At 39.7% G+C, this 18,617-nt stretch overlaps 1 protein-coding gene across 2 annotated transcripts in view; it reads left to right on the forward strand.

The window, feature by feature from the left end:
- The window catches only part of LOC131229133 (small ribosomal subunit protein eS19), a 31,002-nt gene extending 16,069 nt beyond the window's left edge, over positions 1 to 14,933 (forward strand). For both annotated transcript variants that reach the window (XM_058225008.1, XM_058225007.1), the window contains exons 2-4: positions 12,819 to 12,909; positions 13,065 to 13,248; positions 14,646 to 14,933. In XM_058225008.1, the coding sequence (XP_058080991.1) occupies positions 12,819 to 12,909; positions 13,065 to 13,248; positions 14,646 to 14,718 (348 nt within the window). In that variant the 3' untranslated portion in view covers positions 14,719 to 14,933. The remainder of the gene's footprint in view (positions 1 to 12,818; positions 12,910 to 13,064; positions 13,249 to 14,645) is intronic.
- The last annotated feature ends 3,684 nt before the right edge of the window (positions 14,934 to 18,617 follow it).

Here is an 18,617-nt window from a genome sequence, read left to right on the forward strand (position 1 = left end):
CTGGCTTGTTGTTTTTTACACTAGGTAATGGGTCTACCATTTTGGATGGACTGGATGCCTTAAAACATGTGGCATGTTGTTGCATGTGCCCCAGGTGTGTGTTAATATACTCCTTGTTGAAGCGATGATCATTCCTCATTTTGTAACATATGTTTTCCCTTGTTGAATGTATTTTTCTTGTCCTTAAACATACATTATGGTGTCGAATCCTTGATTGCTTGTCTAGAATAACTGAGAGGGTTCTTGGATCATAGAATGGTGCCATTTATGAAGGAGAAATGATATATTGGTTTCCACTTGGAAAGATTCAAGACATGAATTTTGGTTTCAACATGAACATTCTGTCCCTAAGCTTGGAAGCCCACTTATCAAGTGGGGCCACATGCGTATCTTGAGTATAAGCTGCCGGTGATTTTCTTGCTAACCGACTGTTTTCTTCGACCGACTATGCCCCGCTGATGAATGGATTTGGCCTGATTTGATGACAATGTCATGTTCAGGGTCAATCCCACCTAAGGTTTGTCCTTGATCTTGCACATGTGTGCCTCGCAGGCTTGTGTTCCGAGGCTCTCTTTGATTTCACCTTGCATAAATAGCTGTATTCCTCGTCATGAGGATATTGTGGAAGATAATCTTTTATTTTTTTATATTCTTAATTGAATATGGAATTGGTAGGTGGTTTTTCGATTCCTTTTTAAAAATAAAAAATAAAATTTTGGAAAGGTATATATATATTTTTTGAAAGGTAATTTTTTGTGAAAGGTTTTTTTTTTTTTTTTTCATTTTATTGCCACAAACAAATGGGCCCCAAGTCTAGAAGATGTGCCACTCTACATGCCAAGTGATATGCACATCCATATGCTAGGCAATCATTGTTGATAGTGACATTCCTTTAATAACCACAGTGTATGTGACGTGTGGCAGTAGCACAATATTCGGCACAAGTGAACAAGCCCTTAGTGTAGACAATATGCTTGGGAATCCTTGTCATCTCTTTAATAAACTCATAGCACCTGACAAAATGCTTTTAGCAACTGGATATTATATCCCATGCTAGATTATCTCCCTCATTTGCATACAGATACATGATTTTTTTTTTTTTCCCCATAATGGCCCTTACAACCCCGTAACGGACTTTACGGCACCATGAAAACATATTATGCATCTGTTGGAGTCCATCGAGTGTGCTTCAGTATTTTGTTTTTAAACGCTTTTAAAGGAGGTTTTTACTACCCATTTGCTAACCTGTTTATAGGCAACCCCACCCAATGCTGATGTGTAGCTCTTACCCTTTATGCTGCAAACTCCTTGACCCATTTGCCTATGCAAAGCTATTGCATCTTTCGAAATTAGGTGATCTTCAGGAATAACATAAATCTATGGGATGGATTTCATTAGGCCTTGATTATCTTCGATTATTTATTTATTTATTTATTATTATTATTTTTTTATAACATGAACTACTATACTACTACGTAGTTCGTCTTGCTTCTTTTATTCCATACAAGTCTAGATGATAGAACTAATAAGTTATATTCTATTAAACTAAGATGTGACTAGATGCCTCTATATTAATGTGCAAGCATGCTGTGTACCCGCACCTTGTCTTCATTTATTTAGTGGCTCTGAATTTATATAGATCATGCATTTTGTGGCTTTGATGCATAGATGCTTACCTAGGAATGAGTCCCACCTGTAGTTGCACACAGTGTGAGATGAAGTGGCTGAAATTTTGGTTGTGGGAGAGGGAATAGGGAGGCGTCTATTTCAAAATGTTGCGAGGTATAAATGGCAGAAAAGTGGGAGCAAGAGCATGAGTTCGAAGTGTGATTCAAAGCTGGAGTGCCACCTAGTTAAGAGAATCCTGCAACAAAGGTGACTCTTGCCATAGCCTAGGAGCGGACTTTGATCTCCCTAATTAGCTACATGGGCCCTATGATGTGTAATCCATTTTCTTGTGAGCCTTGGATAATGGTCTGACCAGTTTGTGGGCCTCACGTGAGTGTCGATTAGTCAGTGGACTCTAGGTATGCAGTCAAACTGTGGTCTGCAAGTTGATAGGTTTATTTGTTTAATTGGTTGGTTGGGTGTAGAGTTAGTGACTCGTTGAACAGTTCCCCTTTCGTATTTTTGTCACTTAGGTATGCAGTCAAACTGTGGTCAGGTGTTTGATTATGTCCGGAGAACATGAAATTGGTCCTGTTTAAAAAAGTATTGAGTTAGCTCTCAAACAAGTCCAAAATCATGTGTTACTGATATGGACTGAGTTATGACCCATTTATGAAAGGTTTTTATATGGAAGGCCTGTATGGTTTTGATGGGAATGGGATTTGGGAAAAAATAGTATTTATTGAATATTTTATTGAAAGGATGGTTAGGACTAGACTCAATGAATGGATGAAATTAAAGCAGTGGGAAGTTAAAAAAATGTTAAAAAAATTCTTTTGTGAATAACTGAATGAAAATTACTTTGAGAAAGCTGATGGTGGTGGTGGTGGTGGGGATGATGATGATGTTAATGTTAATGGTGTAGATATTCTCTAAGTTTGGACAATGGTTCCCGAAGACCTATTGGGTAGGATACAAGCAATTTGTCATGCTATGATCATACATGGTTGTGATGCTTTGCATCTGTTTGGATGTTCCCTAATCATTATTCAGTGATCTGATTGGGATCCAATTAAATTTAGTTATTTACAATTAAAATTATTGCATTAATTTGTTCTAGATCTAAGATTATGACTGTGGGCTGATTGGGACCATCTAACAGTTTCTAACTTTCTGCCATATATTGGAGTCGATTCTGACACTATTTATTTGTCTTTGCCTTTTCTCTGTGCTGTTCTGAAGACTAACCACTTTCAAAGTCTCTCTCAAACTTGTGCATGAATGATTGAAAGGTTAAACAGTTCAAGGATCATTGTTGTTACCAATTTTCAAAAATAAATAAAGGGGATCTTTGTTGTCATGTGGCGATCACACAATTGCATACATCGACTCAAACTGCATATGCGATGGTCGCATATGCCATGTGGGAAGTATGCCATGGTATGCTAAAGTATGTGATGGTTGTGCAATGGCATAATTGCATAACCATGGCATACTCTAGTATGGAATGGCATAGTATGCATCAATTGATCAAGATTCAAGCTATTAATAAAATTTCACTGTTTGTAGTTTTTAATAATTAATTCTCTTTTAGTGTAACTTGTTGATTGTTTAAATATGTTTTGTTATATATAATATAACTTATAAGTGGTCCTTCTAATAGTCAAACTACAATGAAAAGTAAAAAATACTGAATCCAATCACTTGTAGTAATTAGACAGTTTTTCTTTAATTTTAAGAAAAAATTTAATGATTTTTTCTATTTTCTATTTTTTATTTTTTAAAAATTTTCAAAAAACATAATAAAGAAGCCATTAGCCAGAGCGATTGCTTATGTGATGGCTTATGCAATTATATACAATTTGACAACATTGTTAAGGATGCAAAAAGGGTATTTTCCTTCTATTGGAAAGAAGCCCATCTATATTAGGAGTGAAAGAGGTACTTATCATAGGCAATGTTCGCAATATCGATACTATCGGCCGAGATATTATTGTTATTGCTTGCCAGCGATACGAAACCCACAAGATATCCATCGAAAGTTCAAAAATACTGCAAATTCAGATATCGGGCGATATATCGGCCGACATCGCGCGATATCTATTAGATCCTCGATATCCTCATGAGTCACTCATTGGCGTTGATTGCTTGCCCATTTTTCTTCAGATTTGTTGACAAAGTCATGGGTTGATTGCAGAGGACTCACGAGTCCACTGTAGCCGACAACCCACAGCGTCGATAAAAGGGGTTGCGTGTTTACCAGAAAATAAAAAAGAATTAGAAGAAAAAAGAGGAAAAATTGGAAAGTACCTGTGGCCGTAGCGAAGATTGCGTGATCAGTGATCGGAGATGGGCCATTCCATCAATTGACACAGGTAAGTTCGATTTCCCTCTTTCTTTGCCGATTTTCTTTTTTTTTTTTATTTTTTTACTTCAAATGAGAAGATATGGGGATATCTCGAAGATTCTGGTGAGAAATCAGGCTAGATTGATTGTGATTGAGGAACCATCTTCCTTCTGAAACCCTCGCTTCCGGAACCCTCGCCACCCTCTCCCTCTCTCTTCCAGAACCCTTGCGGCCCTCTCCCTTTTCGAAAGGGGCTGGCGCTTGCGGTAATCGGATTGCGTACTGAGTTACCCAGTAATAACTCAGTACGCTCTTATCGTATCGAGTAAACTCTGTTGGGCCCACATTGAATACATTTTGTTTATCCACACTGTCCGTCCATTTTTAAAGATCATTTTAGTGGTTGATTCCAAAATTGAAGCATATCCAAACCTCAAGTGGACCATACCACAGGAAAGAGTGGAAGTATTGATGTCCACCGTTGATACCTTTCTAAGGCCCCTAGTGATGTTTATTTGTCAACCAAGACATTCATAAGATCATATAGACATGGATGAAGGGGAATAAAAAATATCGGCTTGATTTAGAACTTCTGTTGCCCCCAAGAACTTTTCAACGGTAGAATTTCAATTCACACTTTCTGGTGGTGTGTTCCACTTGTGATTTGGATATGCTTCATTTTTGGGATAAAGCCTTAAAATTATCTGGGAAAATGGATGGACGAAGTGGAAATGTATATATGACAGTGGGTCCCACAGAGTTTACGCAGTACGCTAAGGGTACTGAGTTACTCATTACGCAATCTGCTTCCGCTATTGAGTAATGTACGCGCTACTGAAGTGATGTCACCAAGTTCTGTGGGTCCCACAATAATGTATGTGTCGTATCCACACTGTCTATTCATTTGGAAAGATTATTTTAAGGCATGACACAAACAATGAGGCAGATCTAAATCTGTAGTGGACCCCACCACAAAAAAAGTGGAGAGAGTGACGCCCACCGATGAAACCTTCCTGAGGTCCACTGTGATGTTTTTTATAGATCAACCCATTGATAAGTTAAATAATATTTTAAATAAGAGAAAGCACAAATATCATCTTGATAAAAAACTCTTGTGGCCCTTAGAAGTTTTTAATGGTAGGCGTCACTCTCTCCACTGTATTCTGTGGTGGGGTCTACTCGAGCTCTGGATTTCACTCGTTCTTTGGGTCATGCACTAAAATGATCTTTCCAAATGGATGGACGGTGTGGATACAAAAAATACATCATGGTGGGACCCACAGAACTTGGTGATGTCACTTGAGCATCGTTGGTTAATCTGCGTCTGAAACCGACCTCGTTTACCTCGGTGAGAAAACTCCGTGGGGCCCACCGTGAATGTATGTGGTTTATCCACGTCGTCCAACCGTTTTTACAACTCATTTAATGGGTTGAGCCCAAAATTAAAGCATATCCAAAGCTCTAGTGGGTCATACCATATGAAACAGTGGGAATAATGATTTGAACCGTTGAAACCTTGTCAGTCCCCACAGTGATGTTTTTCTGTCATCCAACCCGTTCATAAGAATCAAAGAAATAGGGATGAAAGGAAAACATAAATATAAGCTTCATCCAAAACTTCTATGGCCCTCAAGAATTTTAACGGTCCAAATTCAAGAAACAAGTATTAATTAATCAGAAGTTATGATTGTCATCTCAAACCAATGATTTAGTGCATCTACTCTAGGCCTATGATTTCGACGGTTTAGATTGATGTACATATATGCAGATGTGTTCAGAGGGAGCTGCATGTTCATGGAATTTCATAGTCAACAGAAGTATCAATGTTTTTTGCGAATGTTGGTCTCTGTCGTAAAATTCTAGGAATGCTACTATTTTTTTTTTGGGAATTTTGGTGGGCCATGGAAGGTTACCAAGGGTTGTTTTGAAAAGGGACAACCTTGTGAAATGTTGGCCGTTACATGTGATTGGGTGAACCCCACAGGCATGCCCATTTCAGATCTGCGACATTGATCACGTGGAACCCACTTTTTTAACAAAGGAGAACAAAATTCAGGCTGTTGAGGCCTTTACTTTTAGGGTGTCCTGTATCCGTTACAATCCGGCCGTATCGGCTGATACGTATCGGTAACGGCAGTGGCAGCCCTTTTTTCTTTCTTTTTTTTTGCTTTTTAAGGTCTGTTTTTTCACTTTTTTTGAAACTTCTTTCTTCCAAACTCTTCGTAAATCATTCTATTGCTATTTTCGACCACTCTTAGCTTGATATTACAGATAAAAACAACTTATATTAAGGATTTTCTTGATTCGAAGCTCCGTGAGCCATTTTCCAGAAATTCCTTAAAAATAGGTATTTATATTTTTTTTTATTCAATGTTTTGTTGTTTGAATGGTAGAATATGATGTGTTAATCATAATAGAAGATATTAATGTCGATTGTACAGATTGTTGTTGTCATTTTATATTTTTTTAAATAATTTTTTTATATTTACACACTATTTTCAGCCCTTTTTTAATTTCGAAAAATCATTTTTTATTGAATGTTTTGTTGTTTTAATGGTAGAATATGATGTGTTAATCATAGTAGAACATGTTAATGTCCATTTAACAAGTTGTTGTTGTCATTTTATATTTTTTTAACTTTTTTCTATTTACGCACTATTTTCAGCCATTTAAAAAAAAAAAAATCGAATATATTACACATATAAGATATTTTCATATTACATTCATTTTAATATATCTATCATTGATAATAGATAGTTAGAAACTTAAATATATGAGTTTTGCAGTCAAATCCAGGTTGTCTGGTTCATAAATTCATCAGACAATCCGATACAACTTATCACCAAAGAGTGGACCGTTACACCACCATAAACATGTTCCAATTTATAAATGAATACATATTTGGAATGCTTAGAATATTCCGAATTTAATCCATATTTTTCCATATTTTTTTGGCAAAAAAATAAAATTGCACCTTTACGGGCTGTTACGCCCCCGTATCGCCGTTACACCCTCGTATCCGTATCGGTATCGGAGGGCATCGTTACGCTAACTGATACCGATATGGGATACCTTGTTTACTTTTGAGTACAGATCGTTCATCTTTTTTTTCTATCCATCTATTTCTTCTCTTAAAGATGCGTGGCCCACTTGATGAATTGATCATCGTGATTCTTGGGTCAGGACGCATTTTCCAAGGATGCCATCTGATGAGTGGACCGGATCTTGCACGTGCCTGACTGGTGAGCAAATGTCCAGTAGTGAGCAACCTCTTCAGTTTTATCCTCGCGCGCATCACGTTAGCCTTTCATCAAAACCTTATCTCCAAAATTTGGAAATGGGCCAACAAGGATATCGGTCCCTGCGGCTCCCATTGGTGAAAATGTGGGGCCCACTTGTTTTTAGTTGCTGACGGATCTAACGGTGGTGTGGGTTCTCATACTTTTCTTTGATGCTAACTAACGTGACAAAAACAAGGTGGCCCACAAATAGAAAATAACAGACTCACGGATCTACATCCTATCCATACAGTTGGTGAGTATTAAATGGACGGCAAAGAATGGTTACCTTTCTCTTGCCTATGTGCATATTACGGCCCAACACCAGATGACTAAAGTCACGTGGCTGGTTATTCGTCAATCTGAGTTGTCCAACTAATGGGCCTCATTATGGATGGGCGATGTATGGGAAATAAGAGTTATCGTTGGACCGTAGCAATCACTTATTTTTACCTTCCAACACTTGTTGCTGACCATTAACTGTTTTTCTTTCTTGTTGTCCTTTGACTACCACCTTCCATTTTTTAATGGTATATGTTCAATTTTTCTGTTCTCATTTTTTGGATCATTCCTTAAAATAATCTGAAAAAATGGATGGGTGGCATGGATATACAGCACATGCACCAAGGTGGGCCTTAACAAGTATTAATATAATATTCATCTACAGATAAAATATGTTGGGAAGAAGAGGAAGGGAGAAACCTGATATAGGGTGGGGGTTTGGCCGGCCTACTCCCGATGATCGATTCGGGAGTATTTGTAATTTATGTGGCCATGTATCGAGGAGTGGTGTGGTAACCCGCTTGAACGAGCATTTAGCGGGAGGGTATTACAATGTTGTGGATTGCCCTAAGTGCCCATAGGATGTGCGAGAAGAGATGAGGGCCATAGTGAAAAAAAAAAAAGTGAAGACAAAAGATGAACGACATGCACGGGAGAGGGAGATTAGGGAGGGGGATCAACATAGGAGGTGGGACACGAGTAGGCCTAGATTTGAGGGGTCTATTCGTGAGCGTGGTGGGGGGAGGGGAGGGTAGTAGGCGGGAAGGATCATGGGGCTTGGGCAGGAGTAGTAGCATGTGGGTGCCGAATCTACCTTCAGATCCGAGGATGTAAAAAGAGGCAGAGGGGACAAAAGAAAATAAAGGACATGTTTAGTGGAGGGGATGTGAGGAAGAAAGTTGGAAAATTTATAGCAAAGTTTTTTTATATACGATCAAATCTCCACGAATGCCGCCGCAAGCCCGTACTTTAAAAATATGACAAGTGAAGTGCAGCGTGGGGGTGAGGGTGTGTAGCCGCCCACGCCCTTTGAGATCATGGGAAAGTATTTGGATGATGAACATGCAGAGATGAAAACAGACGTCGATTCGTATAAGCAGTCATGGGAGATGTATGGCTGCACCGTCATGTGTGACGGTTAGACCGGACTGACGAAGATGTTGGTGGTGTTCCTAAGGTCTGTAGATGCAAGTAATAAGATTAAAGATGGTGACTACATTTACAAACTCATGTACAATGTTATGCAACATGTTGGGAGGAGAAACATTGTGCAGTTTGTTACGGACAATGAGAGTGCATTTGTCAAGGCGGGGAAGGATATTCAGAAGAAGTATCATATGGATTGGACCCCTTGTGCAGCCCATTGCATCAATCTCATGCTGGAGGCGATCAGGGATAGGCTGTCGGTGAAGACTGTAAATACTGATGCACGACTCATCACAAACTTCATATACAACTACACCTGGTTACTAGCCACGATGTGCGAGAGGTGTGGTGGGGATATAGTGCGTCCCGGAGCGACGCGATTCGCCCTAAAATTTATTGCCTTAAGTAGCCTTCTCAAACACAGGCAAGCATTACGGGAGCTTTTCGCCTCTCATGATTACGAAGAATGGAAAAAGAGGTTGACGAAAGTAACATAGATAATCGAGGAACTGGTGTTGAGAAATACATTCTGGGATCGCGTGCGTAGTGTACTGAGTATTCTAGAGCCCATTTATATGGTGTTGAGGATGATGGACAATGAGACAAATTTGTTGATGGGGTCGCTATACCTGTCTATACAGCTGATGAAAGAGGCTATAATGGCTAAAGCTCCCAACGCATATAAGTGGGTGCATGTAATAATAGACAACCGTTGAGAAAGGACGCTTTCTCACCCACTACATCAGGTTGGTAAGTACATATATGATTTTTTTTTTTTTTTTTCTATATGCAATAACAAACAAGGGTTGTAGATGTGTAGATGTTGGTTTTCAACGTATTTCCTGAATCCCAAATACCACTATAACTGGAAACTTTACGAAGATAATTCATTAAAGAGGGTTGTACATGAGGTGTTTGATCACTTATTCCTCGACTGTACATGGAAAGGCACCTTTGGTACCGAGGTAAATATGTTCTGCACTTACATTCTCCTTATCTTCATCTCAACCATTCCATACTTATCTTGGTTGTTACACACCATCAACAAATTGTTAGATTCCGTGACGCGGTTGGAATATTTGGGTGCCACCCTGCGATGAAGTCAAGGAATACCATGATGGCATGTGAGTTACTGCGATAAACATAAATTTCATATTATTTTGGAAAATCGAAAATAATGAAAGAATTTTATGATATGCAGGCGAATGGTGGTCCATGTACAGGACTGACTGCTAGGTTTTACAGCGATTAGCTGTCCGTGTGCTTACACAGACAGTGTCCTCGTCACCCTGTGAAAGGAATTGGAGTATATTCTCCATCATCTACACAAATAAACGTAATAGACTAGGGTATGAGAGGCTTCAGAAGCTAGTGTTTGTCACTACAATATGAAGTTACGAGAGAGGTTGCTCCACGTGGAAGGAAGAAGAAAAGCGAAGGAAGACCCACTGGACTTGATGACGGTCAGACATCATGCATATGTTGAGGATGGGGAGGATGACTCAGTTTACCAGTGGGTTAGGTCAGATGGCTTGGATACCTCGGATGGGCGACCAGAGCTACATGTTGCGGCGGAAGCAGAGACAATGGATTGATGTTGACGCACATATGGAGCAGCAGAGGTCTCCTGTTGGGGCATTCAACCCATTGACGAGGAGTCCAGAGAGCAGCCTGCAGCAGTCACTATCTCGTGGGACACATGAGGGGAGCACATTGTCTGACACCGAGACTGAGTCAGAGAGTGATGTGAGGAGTGGGTTCGATGATGGTGATGGTGATGATGATGATAAGGGTGATGCTGACTCTGATGACAGTAAGGATGATGATGATGATGATGGCGATGGGGATGGTGGTGGCGCGAGTGGGAGTCAGAATAAGAGGCCTTTTAGCCCTTTCACCGGGGAGGAGAATTTCGATCATTCCACACAGGACCTTAACCATGGTTCTCGTCCAGGAGAACCACGACCCCGACTTATAATGGTGACGGGGATGGTGGCGGCGCGGGTGGTAGTCAGGATAAGAGGCCTCTTGGCCCTTTCACCGGGGAGGAGAATTTCGATCATTCCACACAGGACCCTAACTATGGTTCTCGTCCAGGAGAACCACGACCCAGACTTATTTATAATAAGAAATACACGCGTCAAAAGCTACTACAGAAAAAGCAGACTCAGAAACTTTCAGATTTTAAGGAGCTGCTAGCAAAATGCATAAGGGACACAAGCGTTCGTGACAGGCGAGATGACTCTAGATTTGGATCACGGACGAGGGAGAGGAGCTCGAGTTACAGGCCATAACATGAATTTAGATCACAAACACAGGAGAGTAGCTCTAGTTCTGCGCCACAGTATGAGCATGGATATGGACCTAGTGGATATGCGGCGAGTGACTCCAGCAGTTACAATACATTATTTTTCAACCATGGTCAGGAGTTCACTTCTGTATATGGGCAGGGATATGAGCAGCATTATGTATATGGCCAACAATATGGCTACCAAGGAGCTTTATATGTGCCCTTCTCAAATCCATATTAGTTACAGATTGTGACAATTAGCAGTACTTACAAATTGGTGTATTGATTCAATTCGGAGAGGATGAGTACCAACGTTATGTCAGGGAGTATCTTAATTGGTACCGCTCTACTATGACCTAGGCACAATATTGTCGATTTTTGGAGCAGCAGTACTATTCCTAGCCCCGTCGAGATGGAGATGATGATTACGAGTCATCGCGCAACTCCATGTGGGTCTAGGCCACAACCAGTCCCCACCATTGATATGTACATTTATCAATTTTTATTTCTTCTTTTGCTTTCAATGAATTGGTTGTGTTTTCATATGTCTTTGATACATTTATAAATGTCATGCATTCAATTTAAATATAGTTGATTAGTTCAGTTAAGCATCGCATAGCTTAGGACCCTATACAAAGGAAATATATTATGTGCACATTTTATTTTTTTATTTTTGAGATGTTATGATTTAAAAGTGTGTATCAAGGGCTTGTTTAACAATCCCTGAAGTTTCATTGAAAAATTCAACCATTTTCCTAATGTTTCCCCATGTTTCCCAAAAAGTGCGATAAATTATGCGATACAAATGATATCCCGTACGATAACCGATACGTATCTATATCCCAAGGGTGCGATACATAGCGTGATACCGATATTTTGAACACTGATTGTAGGTGAATACTTTGTGAAGAAACATACCCTGCCCTTATTTTCAACAAAGCTCATAAACTTGAGACAAACTTGAACTGGTTTTCAGTTGGAATTAGTGGGACACTCCTGTCTGTTTGTGAGTTTTTTGAATTTTCTTTTTGGAAGGCAGGGTTTGGCAGGACCCTACCTGAAGCTAAAAACAAGAAAAATTACAAGAGGGCAGGGCAGCCCAGAAGAATATGACGCAAACCAGAGAAAAAGTTAACAAAGAGGAAAGACAACAGGTCTGCAGATCTATCTTGCTACAATAGATTGAAACCCTTGGGGCCATCTCTTTGGAAGAGAACGGTGTGGGATTTTGCATATTGGAGTCCATCGGCTGCTCCATTTTCTACTGCTGCTCTATTTTTGCCTTCTTTCTGGGAGACGACAACAATGTGAAACCTGACTCTGGACGTTGTGATCAAGAGTTTTCTGAGTCTTCAGTCTGTCCAAGAAATATCTGGGCAAATCTTCAACCTTCTGAGGTTTCAGTTTTAGTTGCCACTGCCATATCGAGATTTGCGAGAAACAGATGTGGTTAACATCTTAACATCATTTTTTTGAGAGACCAACATACAACATTCATTGCAGTATTTGCTAGTTGCGACAGGTATTTTTAAGGGGTCTTCCGTTCTATCTATAGTTTCGAGCATTCTACTAGCCCCTTGATGATATTATTTATGTTTCCAGTGAAGTGAGTACCCAATTCTAGGAAATTACAACTTGAGCTTGTTTGAATATTTTTTTTAAGTGTTTAAATAATTTAAAAAAAAAGTCTAACTACAGTATACTATGGTAAATTCATACTGGCAACTTCAATGACATTGCCTGTACTGTATCTTTGTTTTGAAATCGGAGTGATGCAGTTCTTTGCAGAACCTAGGGAAATAGTTCCATTGTGATTTCACAATCTTGTCAATTTTCCCTGACTTCTGTTATTCTGTTTTGTGGGTAGATGGAACTGCCACATTGGACTGATATCGTGAAGACTGCTAGATTCAAAGAACTTGCTCCATATGACCCTGATTGGTACTATATTAGAGCTGGTACTGAGCCTTTCCTTTTTTTTTTTTTTTTGGGCATAATCACATATTTTTTCCCTTTTTTTGCCTAAATGTTTTAGTGTCAACTCGTGAAAAAAGTCCAATGCCTGTCTTCTATTTAGCATTGATTCATCTTTATATCTATTTGTAATGGTTAGCTTCCATGGCAAGAAAAATATATTTGAGGCAAGGAATTGGAGTTGGTGGGTTTCAGAAGATTTATGGTGGGCGCAAGAGAAACGGGAGTCGCCCACCTCATTTCTGTAAGAGCAGTGGTTCCATTGCCCGTCACATCCTCCAACAGCTTCAACAGATGAACATTATTGACATTGATCCGAAAGGGTGAGCGTTTTGTCAATTTCTCTCTCTCCATCCCAGTGAGTCACAGTATGCTGTCTTTTGTGATAGTAGAAAACCAAATTGATTTTTTATTATTTATTTATTTATTTATTTTTATGGTTGTTAAGAATCCAAGATCTTTAGATCTCTGATATTGAAAAGTGATAAAGAATATTGAAAAATGATAAAGCGGAACTGCGACAGGTGTGCATTGTAGAACTTTTATCCAGTTATCCCTCAGTGAACACTAGTAAACATGCAGATTGAGTGGTACTGTTGATCTAGGGCCATCATGTGGACGGGTTAGAGCCACAAATCCCAGTTCCTGAGCAATTCTGTCTTCCATTTGTTGTGACTTGTGAGTGATGCATTGAATGTTTACCATTTCTTTGATTTTCAAAAAAAGAATGTGGACCATATCTCTGTTTTGAGTGAGCTGCCCCTTTGGCACTGATTGGAAGGATGACATAATCCAAGATCACTGTGAAATTGACTTACATGTACAACAGAGGTGTTGGTACTAGCACGTGTCATGGTAGCAATCCTCGAATGAAAATTTTCACTGGATTTTTATTCTCTGCATGTGTTTGATGTAACGTTATTGCATTTGGTCTTCAAAAGGGCGAAAAAGTAATTTCTGATAGAATCTTGATTGGTTCTAGTAGATGATGCTTATGTCCTAAAAATTTGCCAATTTTTTGATAGAGGCTTAGGAGTTGGTTTGTCAATTTTTTGATAGAGGCTTAGGAGTTGGTTTCTTTGGACTTCATCTATAGGATAAGTTGAGTCAATAAATAACTAGTCAAGTTTGTCATCTGCTTGAGTGATGTTTTTCAAATCTGTAAACTTCTCATTGTTTTGGCTGAGTTGTGCTTGAAATTGAATCAATGATTTGCTAACTGATGGCAGATTTTCTCTGCAACATGCATGCTTAAACAATAATTATAGGTTGCTGAGAAAATTCATTCTCTTCTGAGGTGTGAGAATGGGTGCATGGGGGTCCATCACAATGATCTAGACTGTTGATGTGATGGGCCCTATTCTGAACAAGCAATCACTCAAAAGTGCATGTTGGAAGTTCTGAACCTTTTGTTCCCCGATCTATCGTCAGTTGAATGTGGAACACCGGATTCTTTCTTGACTATCTTTAAATCTGGAGATTTTTGGGGCATCCTTTATCCATGATGAGCCTCATATCAATGGTCAAGACAGCTAGACCACAGAACACAGGTGGAATAATGTGCCCAGTCAAATGAAACATTTATTGAGAGGCTCAGCAGCCCCTAAAATTCCTCACTTTGAAAATGCATTAAAGTGATTAGTGTTAAACTCTGTTGATGTAATGATTTTTTTTTTCCCTTGGATAATCTTAGGCTGAATATTTTTCTTTTTGATCTCAGTGGGAGGAGAATCACTTCCAGTGGTCAGCGGGATCTCGATCAAGTTGCTGGTCGGATTGTTGTCACTCCTTGAGTAGTGAGTTTTTTCAGCATGCATTTATATTTTGGAGCTTCTGTAGGGTGTTCTCAAATGACTTTGTAGGTTCTTGATTCAATGGTTTCTGAGCCTTTTATGAGGGTTAATGATATATAGAGGCTTGTTTTGTTTGGTGAGCTGACAAGTACATTCAGATGACATGATATACATGGTTTGAAATTGGGTTATGTTATTTTTGAAGTTTTAAGGTATGCATCCTGTAGTGCATAGTGCTTAGCCCTCATTAAGCCCATCCATTTTGCATATATGTTGTCAATTGGTTGGGTCCTGCCATTTGGATGCTGTTTCCCCAAAAATCCAGCTTGCACGTGAAGATGCCGTCTGCCCAAAAATCCACATAGATGCCCTTTAAACATCCAATGTGGATGGTTGTTCATCCATTGTGAAACTTATCAACTGTTAATTGTGGGCCACTTAGATGACGCATGCTGTAGCTTGGCTGTCATGAATTTTAAGCTGACTACACCATGACTTACCAAAATGATGATTTGGTGGCTGCTGGTGTGGTGGAAATGTTTGGGTGAGCACCTGAAAAGAACATATTGTCCCTGTCAGCTTGCATAAATGATAGGCAGCTGGTCAAGCCTCCAGAATCTGTTTCTACCTCAATTCCTACCCTGACCTCAATGGAAACATCTGCTTTGATATTCTGTTTGTAGAAATCTGTGTGCGGCCTTACCATTTATTGTTGGTTCTTCTACTGATCATTTGCCTAGCCCCGTCATCCGTATTGCCAGCTTTTAAGTTGCCTTTCCCATAGAATCTTGTAAATGATGTACATGAATGGGTTATCCACGGTGATTTGACTAGTGTTTGCAAAATGACTGCTTTTTGAGAAAACTCAAATCTATTTTCTTTATTTTCTTGCCTGCCTATCCAAATAGGCCCCGAAATAGAGTGATTTGGATGTATTGTCTAGGAGGAGGAACTTTGGTATAATGCTTGGTAGAGCAGCATTTTTTTCTCTATTTGCATCATGTGAACAGGTGTGGGTTCCATATCTCTAAAATGGGGGTGGTGGGATTTGGGCGACCTTTGCAGTCCATTAGGGAAAAGGACAGATGGGCATTGCGGACATAGTATAGTATAGCAGCCCCCTTGACTGAGTTTTGCAAGAGGGGTTGTCCTTGGTATGGTATGGTATGGTATGGTATGCCATCCAGAAATGTTCATGCAGAGCTGTGTAAATTATTTGCTGTTTAGACGAGACCCTTGGTTGGTTGGTCCTGGATGAAAAGGTCAGGACATACATATAAAGTAGGTTGTTCTTCAACTAGGTGGGGTCTTGGTGAGAATCAAGTTGTGAGCCCCACTTTGCTCCTTGTGACTCGAGGGGGACCTTTCAAAGGGGGGTCACTAGGGCATGTGGGCCGCTACTGACACTGCCATTAGCGAGTATTCTGTGGTCCCCACAATGATATGTGTGTTCCATCCCATCCATTTTATTTTGCCAGCCAAGAATGAGGCCTACAACACTAGAAACAGTGGTGATTGACCCCTTCCCACCATTAAAAACTTATTGGGTTATACAAATGTTTTGTATCAATCTGATGTGTTTTCCCTTCATCCGCTCTTTATGATCCACCCAATCAGGTTGAATGGCAAATAAAAATTACAATGGGTCCAAGGAAGTTTTTAATGGTGAGCATTCAATCACCACTATTTTCCTATGGTGTGGTCCACCTCAGATTTGGATCTGCCTCATTGTTGGGCTCATGCCCTAAAACTATAATAAATGGAAAGTGTGGATAAAAACACATACATCATCATGGGGCTCACAGAGCACTATCCAGTGGCCACTTTGCTAGTGGCAATGAAAGTATGCAATCCGCATCCGATATATTTAACATGTGGGCCCCACGCTGTCCTGAGCTTACCGGTACCATTTACCATTGCAGCTCACCGTATAGAGTCTTACCGGTACCATTTACCATTGCAGTACACCGTATAGAGTGTTCCTGTTCTTGGTCTGATATTGCCTCGCCGTTGCGGATTGTGTAGTGTAGAGCACAGCACCGAGTTTGGTACCATGTATAACGTGGCAAAATTCTGTGGATCCCCAACATGATGTATGTGTTTTATCCACGCCATTCATCCATTATTTATTATTATTATTATTATTATTATGATTATTTTCAGGCCATTTTAGAGCAAGAGTCCAAAAACGAGGTAGATCAAGTGGACCACTCCACAAGAAAAGGGGGATTGAATGGTGGCTACAATTGAAAACTTGTCTGGGGCCACAAGTAATGGATCAAGCTGATTGAACCGTTGACAGGGGATAACCAACCTGGATCGGCCTTAGGAACCGTTGACAGGGATAACCAAGCTGGGTCGGCCTTAGATTTCAGGCTGTGGCCTGGCCTGGTCCTCTGTAGATGGAGGCAGATATCAACATCTCAGAAGATAAAAAACTGGTTTGGACTTGTAGATCCCTTCTTTATGGAGGTTTGTTATGTGCACAAACGCGTGTGGTGCGAGATCCAATCCATCCGAGCTTATGCATCTTTTCAAAAAAAATCTGGCCCAATCAGCACGTGGGCACAACGCTGGAAAGAGAGGTTAGAATTTGCAATTGAGTTGTCACATGGGTATTGAATTTCAATTTAGTTATCACATGAACGATTCCATTACATCCATTTTAGCATTGGCTATCAATTTTGACGAGTGGCAAAAAATAAATTGAAGAGGCAAAATCAAAATTGTAGTGTGATTTTGGTCTCTCTCTGCACCATGGTCAGATCGATAGTTAGAAAAACTCTATTTTAGACCCTTTTTTTTAAAATTTTTTTTTAAAAAAAAAAAAAAAAAAAAAACCTAAAAACTCGGACCGGATCCAAATGCCACGGTGGGTCTACACTGAATTTGGAACTTTGCGATCGTTGTACATTGGTCTGTGGTGTGGCCCAGCTGACAATGATTGGATCAGCCTATTTTTTGTGCCATCCCAGCTAATGATGGGATCTACCTCTTGGAATAGTTGGATAGCAATCATACATACATACATCCATCCACTTGACGATCGGATCCTGGTGGGCCCACACAGATGGACTATTATATAATGAAGCACATGGTTGATTCGTTACCCTCATAGAAATTGGATGGGAGGCAGGAAAATGTAGTATATGATTACTTTAAAAAGAAGGAATCCATGAGAGGCAATTCAAAGTAGCTTATTTTTTGACTAGTGGTGTTTTTGTTAACTATGCTTGTTGGGTGCCATGGGCTCGAAATCATTGCCTTCACAGCCAGGCCCATTTAATTTTGGGGACAGGCGTGGAATTTAGGCCCAATTATTTTTTGAACCAGAAAAATCATGCCCAAGCTTCTTCTTTTATTTATTTATTTATTATTATTTTTTTAAAATTTGAAAAACTCAACAAGTGGACTTGATGTTCAGCCAGGTTGAGTTGACTCAAAAGACTTGGACAAGTCTCTTTACTTAAGGGAAGTCTTGGGTTTGAGAGCCTTTCTATATATATATATATATATATATATATATATTAAATGTGAGAGTACACTAGAATTATTATTTATATAAAAGAGGCTTTACATCCATTCGAGTGGGCCCAACAAAAAAGAATTGAGCCACACCTGTCATTTGAGTGACTCAGTTCAACTAGTTGTGCTTCTCGCAATTAAGTTTCATGGCGACTTGTCTCAAAATTGAGTCAACTCGGCCGAGTTTCAAGTCTGAGTCATAAGGTATGAGCCCAAAAATCAGGAGCAGATTAGGTGAGACCTCGGCCTCACCGAAGAGAGCCCTCACCATGGAGCACCACCTTTATGTATATATTTTGGATAATGCCTTAAAATGCCTTAAAATGATCATGTTTCCATGGTGTTTATTTTCCATCCAATCTGTTGACAAGGTT

This window comes from Magnolia sinica, chromosome 16 (assembly GCF_029962835.1).
Source record: "Magnolia sinica isolate HGM2019 chromosome 16, MsV1, whole genome shotgun sequence".
In the NCBI taxonomy this organism is placed as follows: Eukaryota; Viridiplantae; Streptophyta; class Magnoliopsida; order Magnoliales; family Magnoliaceae; genus Magnolia; species Magnolia sinica.